The sequence below is a fragment of the Gossypium raimondii genome, chromosome 6 (assembly GCF_025698545.1).
Source record: "Gossypium raimondii isolate GPD5lz chromosome 6, ASM2569854v1, whole genome shotgun sequence".
NCBI classification, from domain to species: domain Eukaryota; kingdom Viridiplantae; phylum Streptophyta; class Magnoliopsida; order Malvales; family Malvaceae; genus Gossypium; species Gossypium raimondii.
The window spans coordinates 20605564-20616200 of record NC_068570.1 but is presented as its reverse complement, the minus strand read 5'-3'; the positions used below and the strand labels follow the sequence as shown (position 1 = coordinate 20616200).

The following is a 10637-nucleotide window of genomic DNA, read 5'->3' as shown; positions in this document are numbered from 1 at the left end:
CTTTCCATTTTTCTCAACATAATTCACAAGTGGCTTATTTTGAGCATCAATTTCTCATTCATCACTCAACTATTTTGAGAATATGATATATCATTGTAAAGGTCTCATGAAGTAAAATATAAAACCAAAATTTTATGATTCAAATCTCCATCTTTACTAATCGAGAATATGCCTCAAAGTTTTCAAAAGATCTATTTTTTCCAACATATGATAATGGAAATTCTACTTAAGAAGAATTGCTTTGGATAAATGAGTGGCATTAATTAATTAAGAAAAACTATACATATAATGAGGGTGATGGTGATGGTGGTGTTGAGTGGCTAATGGTTGTTGAATATGGTGATGGTGATGAAAGATGGGGGAGTAAGAAAAAAAATGAAAAAAGAAATAAAAATTGAATTTAATAGTGAATCAAATGAGTTTAGCGGTGGAATGACCAGCTTGATCAAATTTAAAAAATTATTGTGACTAAAATAGAAATTTATTAAATTGTAAATTCTAAATAAAAATGGTCACCAAAATAGAAATTGACAAAGGGGTGAATTTATGCTAAATTAAATAGATATAGATAATGTAGATTTTTAGGTTTGGTCCGGATATTGGGCCCAAAATTATAAATAAGCTGGAGAAAGTGTTAAACCAAAGGGTCCTTCTGAATCAAAACAATATCAACAAAGATATTTTAGCAGTGCTGCATTTGTGCTTTTGCGTACTTCAACGAAGACGAACAATCCATCAGCTTGAGTAATGGTTGTAACTCAGCTTCCAAGGTTTCATTATTTAGTCTTCAAAAATCCGCCGCCAAGTTTCAAATTTTTCCCCAAACCAAAAGTACCCATCAAATCCACTGCCTCAACGCTCTTCTCTGCTCCCAAATCCACTCTTTCCACGACCGAACCCATACCCATCACCGATTTCTCACTCCCCGACGAACCCAAACTCGAGATTTCATTGGACAAGCTGTTTATTCCTCCGGAGACCCAGGTTTCTTGCGATGATTCTAGCTTAAGCACCAGAATCTTGAAAGGGTCGAACATAGTTCTGAGTAAGTACGCAAGGGACGCTCAAGTGGTTCAAGCTGAGTTCGTGAAGAGCAGTGTCAGGACTGAGGATTGCCCTTCCGATGGCTTGCCGGAGTTTGCTCTCGTCGGCCGCTCGAATGTCGGGAAATCCTCGCTTCTTAATTCACTCGTAAGGAGGAAACGCCTTGCTCTCACCTCTAAGAAACCTGGTAAGCTGGTTAAGCTGGTTTATCAAGTAAATTCATGATAATTGTAGAGCTGTGATACTGATAGATATATTTGCATTTTGTTCATTTCGATTTATTAAAGCTGGGTTAGATATTAGAAACAATAGATTGTGCAGTCAATTTCTTTTCGCACCTTTAGTAAGGATTGAAATTATAGTAAAGTATACTCTTAAACTCCTCTCTGTTAATGGGATGATAAAGTAGACAGACCTGAATTCGAAAACTCGACCGATCAGCTTGAACTTGATCGTACTTTATTTGGATATAAGAAATCAACAATCTGAGCCCGGCCAACCTCGAACCCAAACTGGCCCAAATCCAAAACAAACCTGAATCTAAAATGATTCACACTTGTTGCAATTGGAACTTTGAAATGACATGATCAAACAACCCAAACTCAATGTGATTGGAACCTGCAATGACCCCACTTGAAACACTTGAGCATCATAAACGAATGATCCAAGCTCAAAATAACTTGACCCTGGCCCGAACCAACTCGAACTTTTAGAACCCTGATTGGTTCGCCTAATTGAGAGGTCTACACCTTTTTTTAGTTCATGAGTTGCACTGGACGTACCTAAAATATGGTTCTAAACATCAAAATATTCCAATTAAATTCTATTGTTCCGATCAGGTCCATCAATCTAGCAATCAGTTTTGACATTAAATATCAGCTTGAATCTCACGTGTTTAAAATATTTATTTATCCGGAGCCACATTAGATTCAAGTTGGCATTTAACACCAAAATTGACAGCTGGACTGATGGATGTACTTCATGGGAATGATACTTTAGTTTGAGCATTCAGTTCAAACATTTAAAGTCTAGGAGTAATTTAAAATTTGATCCATAGTTTTAGGACTTAAATTCATTAAAGTAGAACTCGTTGTCTAAATTCAAAGTTTTATAGTAGATGCATGTTTACCAATAGTGCTTTTATTCCTTGCAGGGAAGACGCAATGCATCAACCATTTCCGCATCAATGATAGTTGGTACCTTGTGGATTTGCCTGGATATGGGTATTGCTTTACCTTCAATTGCCTCCTATATAATCTGTTCTTTCTTTACACCTTGTATGAATGGATACATGCCTACAAGCTTTATAATTTTCTGAATTTCCTATCGGTGGAATGTTAGAAACTTACATCCATTGAAGTTATTCACTGTCCTGGAGAAAAATGAAACCATGTACTCTTCTCATGAATTATATGGGATAGGGCTTAATTGAATCACTTTTTCCAACTTTAAGCCATGACGGATTGATATATATAATCTTTTATGTCATCTTATTTTTCTGTTCCAAGTTTATTTGTTAAGATAAACCAGCCGGATTCCGACATTATTTAAGATGCAGAAGGTACTAATAAAATTAGGGTTAGGGTTTAGGGTAAAGAGTATGATACTTCCTTTCTTTTGTTGAACTGGATGCTAATAAGTATGCCGAATTCTCTTTTGACCTCTGTTATGGTTGTCCTGAGATGCAGATGGATTGACATTGACCCACTTTGGCATAGGTTCCTAGGGTTCGTGTTTTGCTTTGTTCGGCCTTTGGGCTTGCTGATTAGGAGTGAGCCTTTGTGCTCTTCTGTTAGGGGTGAACTTTGTACTTTTTTTTTGTTGAATCGTTGTATTCTTCTTTGCTTTGAATGAAGCTTTCGTTATAAACAAAAAAATAAAGTATGCTTTTTGGCAGTGGCATACTTGCATTTTGATTGTTGCTTTTGTTACACTTTTTCTTGAACAGCTATGCATCTGCACCGCAGGAACTTCGAACGGATTGGGGAAAGTTTACCAAAGACTATTTTATCAACCGTTCAACCTTAGTATCAGTTTTCCTGCTTATAGATGCTAGCATTCCCGCAAAGAAAATCGACCTGGAATATGCTAGTTGGCTTGGTCAGAACCAGGTAATGCCATCCTTTCTAACTAGAAAGAAAAAGGAGCACGAGGGTATGAGCAACCCGCTTTGACATGTCACTTATGTAGTCTTCTCTAGACAAATGGGGGGAAGCTCCCCGTTGATCTTTAGTATAGACTTTCTGTGCATGCTGATATTTCGTGAAAGTATGTCATATGTTTTCTTCTTAACCCTTAAAATGTGATTATGCAGGTCCCAATGACGCTGATATTTACCAAATGTGACAAGCGGAAGAAGAAAAAGAACGGCGGAAAAAGGCCTGAAGAAAACGTGAAGGACTTTCAGGAGCTGATATGCGGTTTCTTCCAGACAGTGCCGCCATGGATAATGACCAGCAGTGTTACAAATCAAGGGCGGGATGAGATACTGTTGCATATGGCTCAACTTCGAAATTATTGGCTGAAACACTGAAGGGAAGAGAACCCATGGTCAAAGCTTTTTGTATGTTGTTAACGTAGTTGATTTTCAAACGCCATTTATTTCAAGTATCCCAATGATTACATTTTCATTCTGATACACAATCAGTGTCTGATTAGGGATGGTAAGATAACTGGAATTTATCAGACTGACTCAGACCTAACCTGACCTTATAAGGAGATATATAACTTTTGAAAATCAAGTTCAGTGATGGGGTGAGACTTCAAGTAAAATGTTGGGGTGTTTTATAAATGTATATTAAAATATTAAAAAATAAATACTTTCATGAAATACTCACCTTTTTTAATGCCTATTTTGTATTTATTTTAATCATAAATCTTTAATTTTTATTACTGTAAAAATAAATGTAATATTTTTAAGACGGGTTTTTCATTATTTTTTATTGCGAATGTTCAAATTTTGGAACGAGGTCACAGTAAGAGGCACAAAAATATCTCAATGGCAAGTACGGCAGGCCCCTTTTTGTCGCCATCCATATGAATATCTGAAACATGCATTTGATATAAAACCAATAACTAAACTAGTCGATTCAACCAATAATTAAATAATTAATTAAAACTCACAAAATTTAAGAAAAAAATTATAAATTATAAAAACAATTCAATCACTTTTTTATTTCTCGAGTCAATCCATTCCAAACACTTTGCTTAAACCTCTTATCTGGACTGATATACTAACCGACTCTCTATTTAATTGGTCCGTCTGATTCCAACAACACTAAAGCCTCTTGCGAATTGTCTCGAATGCAGCATATAGTAAACAAGACACTTTAGATGGGGTTCGTTCTCACACAAAACGTGGAAAAACCAAAATTTTAACATCATGGATGACATACCACTATGACACTATCTCACAAGAGAAAAATGTGAGAAATCAAAATGTCGTGAAGATTCATGGTAAAACACAACTATCTGTTCATGGATATTAGGTTGAAATAATAAAAGTACAAAATGATGATAAAAATCATAAAAACTTCTAGTTTGTGTAAATTCAGAAATCTCAAAAACAAAACACCAAAACCAACTTAAGATGCAGCAACAGCTGCCTTCTTCCTTGGAGTTGCTTGAGTGCCTGCCAACAAATTCAACAATAATATAATACATCACTATATATATATTATTCAACAAACACGTTTTCGTTTGATTCAATCAGGAAACTCAAAAGTACCTTCTCTAAATCCAGTTTTGAACCTTCGGGGCACATGACGGAGGTACCTCATGCGGCCTGTCCCAGTCGTCTTTCTTCTAATAGCCTTCACACTCCAGTTATCTAAACCCAGAAACACAAAGCCAATTCAACAAATAACTCCACCAAGCTTAAATTACCATTAATTAAAGTTCCATAGTTCAGCAAACAAAATTGACTGAAACAAATATATCAGCAACAAATCCAGGATGCTATCTTCAACAACAATTACATAAAAAGATTGCTTGACATTGTAATTTTTACCCAAAACTTATACTAGAACCACGATATGAAAGATAAAGGATGTGAGTCTTAGACTGAAAAACTGCAAGGAGAATCAATTTTAAGTGTGCTCAATAAGAACAGAAAATGAGATGAAAAAATATGAAAAGTGACCATTCTCATCCCATGCATAAAAAATATCATTCCAACTTGAAATGATAAGAACAGAGAAAATAAGAGATATAAGTTAAGTGTGCATATTAACAGCACTGCATTTTCTTTGAAATTTTCATTTTCTTTTCTTTCATGCAATTGATGGAAAAGAAATTTTCCTTACCATTATTGCATCTTTCCAATCAAGCACACCAATTAGACCTATCAATTGGGCAGAATGTGTCATCAGATCATTCTGAATCAGGTCAACTCGGGTTTTACAACTTTTGGTTCATTTCAGGCCATGCCAATTTTAAGTTCGGGTCATTTCAGATTTGGATCATTTCAGGGTATGGGTATGGGCTTGGGTTTCCAGTGGTCCAGCCATTACAGGTTTGAATATTTTAAGTTCTAGTCACTTCAAATTCAGGTCAATTCGAGTTCCGGTTGTTGACTTTGGTCAAATTGGATTTGAATTTTAGTTGTTCAAGTTGGTTTTCAGGTTCAGGTATAACACCAATGAATTTTTTATCTTCCTTTTTTCTCCTACTTCAATTTTCCAACTTTCTACCTAATCAACCAAAGCCTGAGAGAATGAATATAGAAAAATGCCAACAGTTTGCATTCTGTTAAAATAAAAATCAAGAATACAGATAAACCATAAATTTAATGGGATGATCGATTCTTGTGAATTCTTCAATTTTTTTAAGAACCTTCTCTAAGGTCACCTAAACAAACTACAATCCAGAAATTATTAAAATATAAAATGATTCAATTCAATATGCAAAAGAAAACATACATTTTCGGATGCGACTGGCAGGGTAGCCACAAGCACCGCAACGGCTCTTCTGGAGATGGAAGCTACGGCGTCCACATCGAACGCAAAGTGTGTGGGTCTTATTCCTTCGCTTTCCAAAGCTTCCAGTTCCTTTTCCCTAAAAAATATTCAAAATTTAGAGTGAATTTTAGATCCTTCATTAAAATGACCAAAAAGGGGAGAATTAATACACAATAATAATTTATAATACCATTTCTTCTGTCGCAGCTGCTAACAAAACCCTAGAACTGTGCGGGGATTGAGGGAAAAGTTTTTGAGGAAAATTAGGTTTATGAATCTAACAAATATATATGTTGATTTTCTGAATATGGGTTCTTAGGGTTCCATTTTAGGGTTGGATTTGGGCTTTTTATTATTATTATGTAGGAAAAATTAATGGATTGTAGTTGCATGATTCAACCCAAATTCTTATTCTCCAATTACTCTTGGAGAGAAATTTGTTGGTTAAAATATGCCATAGCTCCTATCCTATTCATAATTTTGAAATTTAGTCCTTTTACTTTTTAGATTTCAAAAATCAAATCCAATTGTTAATATTATTAATATTTTTGTTAAATTTGTTCGTGTGACATTTTAAAATTAAAAAAACCACAATTAAAAAAAACCACTCTGCAGTCATGTAACTTAAAAAATAATGTTGTAATGAACATAAACTTAACAAAATAATTTTAACAAGATTAGCAGTTGAGCTTGAATTTAGAATTCTAAAAAAATAGACTAAATTCTTAAAAATAAAATTACATGAGCTAATTTCTTAATTTACGGAGAGTGCAAGAATTTATGACATAGTAACCAATTTTGTTAAGACATAATTGGAACTTTTGTTGTTAGATTGTTTACTTGGCCATTATAAGTGTTGATGGATAAGGTTGGGCTGTATTAATGTATGGTAATAACATTATTTAAATTCACTTCTATTTATAAATGATTAGATTGGTTTCAAGGTCAAGTTATTTGCTCAAATCTAAAGGTCCATTCAAAATTTAGGAGGATTTGGATAAAATTACTAGGTTCGAAAAATGAGTTTAGCAAAAAAAAAAACTCATTTAAAATAAGGTTAGGCTCGGGCCTTAAATGTTTGAGCCCAATCTTGACTCAGACCAACTCGTTAATCCAAGTCTTTAATATATTATATTGGGTTAATTTTATATGTATTATGTAATTTATAAAATATAAAAATTAATTTTATAGTAATAAGTAATACTATAATGTAAAGATCAAAAAATATTAAGCTGACTATATATAAAAAAAATTATAATTAAAAAAAATAAATCTATTAAATATTAAATTTAAAATAATATAATTTACCTTTTAAAAAATGTATAAAATGGACTTGGGTTAGCTACCTATAAATATGAGTGGGCTTGGGTAATAATTTAGGTTCATATTTCGAGTTGGGTCAGGTTTTGATAAGCACAAAGTAAGTTAATATTATACTTAAGCTTAACTTGAACTCAGTCCAACTAGGCCCATGAACACCTTTATAAATGATTAATCTAAACTCATTTAAGTTCATTTATATATATATATATATATATATATATATATATATATATATATACATATTAAAATGTTTACATAGAAGTTTTTATTTAATATTTAATAATTTTATATAATTATGTTTTTATTAAATTTGGAAGCATAATTTAACATATATTTTTAATATTTACATTATAGTATTATGTGTTAATATATATTTTACCCTTTGAATTTGACCTCCTCACCTCTTGTCAAGTAAATTTCAAAGACGAAATTTCTTAAAGGGGAAGAATTATAAATATCCGATTTCTAGCAATGTTGAAAAATACAGTTTCGAGACTGTAAATATCAAACCGAGTCCGTAAATATTAAATAGGGATATTTACAAAGTTGATATTCATATGAATAGAAATTTTGATAATAAATTTAGCCAAAATTGTGTTTAATTGAGGCCAAGGAAGTAAATTGTAAAAGTCCAATTGCTATAGATTTTCAATTAGGAAATGGCTTAGGGACTTAAATTGCAATTATCAAAATGGTCAAAATGGTTAATAAACCATTTTTAAACATTCTCTGGTTGAAGGTAATGATGATTATAGATTAATTTAGTAAATTAAGATTAATTAAAACTAAAACATGATTAGTTAAAGTTAATTAATCATTAATCTAAGTATAAAAATGAGAATTGGTGGATGGAGAGATAACTTCATCTTCTCCAACCGACCATAAGTGAAAAAGAAGAAGAACGCCATTGCTAGGGTATTTGAAGCTTTTAGTCTTTAATTTAAGTCCGTAGCCATTTTTCTTTGATTTCTATAGATTTTTTTCATCTTAGGAGCGTGATTAAGCTAACCCAATGGTCAATTTGATCAATTGGTGAAGTTTTGATAAGATTCTATTGTTGAGAATTGAATGATTTAGGTTTTAAATTGTTAGAAATTAAGCTTAGTATATGAAAAGGACTAAATTGTAAAGCTTAATTGTTAGTTTCGTACATTGGGGGCCAAATTAAATAAAATGAAATTTTGTTATGAAATTTCGATAGGAGTAGGAAGTAGAAGGTCCTTAACGAATATATGTGAAATCAGATTTTAATCTGATGGTCTAGATTGAAAGTTATGCTTGTCTCAGGTTTAGGGACTAAATTGAATAAATTGAAAAAAATGAATGACTTTGTAATTGAATGTGATTTGATATTGTGTATTGTTGGATTATTATTTATAGATAAAGACGACGCAGGATCGTCAAGAGGGAAAGGAAAAGCGAGAGCCGACGACGAGTAACTTGAATTTTCGGTTTGTATTTCTATGATTCAAATCAATCTATTTATTGCATATTCATGATGTTTTTCTTGGTTTGATACTGAGGTTAGTTGAAAATATTTAATTACTTGAATTGATATGATTTGGATGGATTATCAAGATAAATGACTAAAATGAATAGAATGAAAAGTAGCATAATTTATGATTTATGATATTATGTATGAAATTGAGCTGAAACATGATATATGAATTGATGATATATATTTAGATTGATAGAATGTGAATTGAACTTATAATGAAATTGGACTATTGGTTACCCTATTAAGTGTTCGAGCAAAGTCAGATATAGTTAGCATGTCATAAGATAGATTGAGTACGGATTACTTCGACTATATGTCGATGAGCACTGAGTGCATTTTCCTTTGGACGTTCCAATAAGTGCAGGGTACAACTTTTATTTTAGTTATACTGATGAGCGTTGAACACAACCTATTTACTTCGGACATTCCGATGAGCAACTGGGTGCCAAATTGGTGTGCTGGTTGATATGTGTATATCTGTTCGAGTTCGAGTCATGTTAGTAGGAAATATAACTTGTGAATTGGTTAATTAATATTTGAAAATGATTAAAATTTATAAAGTTGTATTACAAGTATTTATAAATGATGTTTGATTATCGATAGCATGTAAAAGACCATGCGAACTGGTTAACGAGCCTAAAAGTCGATCTGGTCAGATAAGGAATGATTGATTCGATTCAAAATTGAAATGTGGATTTGATTAAATGTGTTAAATCGAATAAGAATATGAATATTAATGATATTGGTATGGTATGATCAACTAGCTTATTATTGGTAATACATAGTTGATTCATTTGGCATAATTGGTGTATTTGTGGCATATTCATAATGATATGTGGATTGAAAATTTGGCATAATTAGTGTATTTGTGGCATATTCATAATAATATGTGGATTGAAAACTAACATGAATTGTATATGAAATGGTATTAAATATGAATTGATTGATATTTGAATTTGAAATTGAATGTTTACAATTGATTGAAACTTGTATTATATTGACTTGAATCATGAAAATACCACTGAGCTTTATCGCTCAGCGCACGGTTTATTTTTCGTGCGCAGGTTAGGTTCATATCGAGGTCCCGAGCACCAACTTTTGATATGTCGTAATTTGATATGGCAAATTAGGCTTTCTTGGTATATTTGGGGAGCTTGTTTTCAAGCAAAGTAGTATTGTTTACGTGGTTTTTTGTAGTTTTTAAGTCTTCGATTTAATAAGTGTAAATGCCTCTTTTTACTTATTTTGAGACCCAAATTGGCCAATGGTGTCATTGGGGGACCTATAATATGATTGAGTGTTTGTAGGGACGCGTTGGAGGCCAAAATTGAGTGAGACCAAATGAGAGGGTATCACGATATCCTACCCTTGGAATCACGATGCCTCTAATAGGCCCCAAAGATAAAGACCACCATAATGGTATCGCGATATCCACTTTGGGTTTCACGATACCCACCTGCCCAAGGAACACCCTAATTCAAGTTTGTTGATGGTATCACGATATCCTATCCTTGGATATCGTGATACAAATATCATGAGAGGACAAAAATTGACGTCAAGGGTAGTCTTTTTCCAACCAAAGCACTAATCATTGAAGGCATGTTCAAGGGCATTTTTGGCATAAAGAGGGTTAAAAATTAGGCACAAAGATATTTTCTCTTAGGTTTTCTTTAGTTTTTCTTTGCACTTTTCTAGGGTTCTTATTTTTCTTCATCTTCCATAACTGTAGTGTTTATTTTTCCTGCATTTTCCTTCTTGTTCTTGTTACTCTTGTAGTTAGTTAAGTTAGTTAACATTTGTAGCTTGGATTTATT

The 10637-nt window shown here is 32.7% G+C and overlaps 2 protein-coding genes across 2 annotated transcripts; one reads left to right on the top strand and one right to left on the bottom strand.

The window, feature by feature from the left end:
- The first annotated feature begins 636 nt into the window (after positions 1-636).
- Positions 637-3874, top strand: LOC105773481 (GTP-binding protein At2g22870). The gene is made up of 4 exons (XM_012595437.2): positions 637-1231; positions 2198-2267; positions 2993-3155; positions 3359-3874. Exons 1-4 carry the CDS (start codon positions 748-750, stop codon positions 3575-3577), a joined length of 936 nt encoding a protein of 311 aa, XP_012450891.1. The 5' UTR covers positions 637-747; the 3' UTR covers positions 3578-3874.
- A 627-nt stretch (positions 3875-4501) lies between these two features.
- LOC105773482 (60S ribosomal protein L37-1) lies at positions 4502-6361 on the bottom strand. The gene is made up of 4 exons (XM_012595438.2): positions 6193-6361; positions 5964-6099; positions 4772-4873; positions 4502-4675 (listed from the first exon to the last, which is right to left on the bottom strand). Exons 1-4 carry the CDS (start codon positions 6193-6195, stop codon positions 4629-4631), a joined length of 288 nt encoding a protein of 95 aa, XP_012450892.1. The 5' UTR covers positions 6196-6361; the 3' UTR covers positions 4502-4628.
- Between the last annotated feature and the right edge of the window lie 4276 nt (positions 6362-10637).

Coding starts and splice junctions, on each gene's coding strand:
- LOC105773482 (XM_012595438.2), bottom strand. Junction 4,874..5,963: donor TGCCAGTCGCATCCGAAAAT/GTATGTTTTCTT, acceptor TTCTGGGTTTAG/ATAACTGGAGTGTGAAGGCT. Junction 4,676..4,771: donor CAAAACTGGATTTAGAGAAG/GTACTTTTGAGT, acceptor ATTTGTTGGCAG/GCACTCAAGCAACTCCAAGG.
- LOC105773481 (XM_012595437.2), top strand. CDS start 748: ATGGTTGTAACTCAGCTTCCAAGGTTTCATTATTTAGTCTTCAAAAAT. Junction 1,232..2,197: donor TCTCACCTCTAAGAAACCTG/GTAAGCTGGTTA, acceptor TATTCCTTGCAG/GGAAGACGCAATGCATCAAC. Junction 2,268..2,992: donor GTGGATTTGCCTGGATATGG/GTATTGCTTTAC, acceptor TTTCTTGAACAG/CTATGCATCTGCACCGCAGG.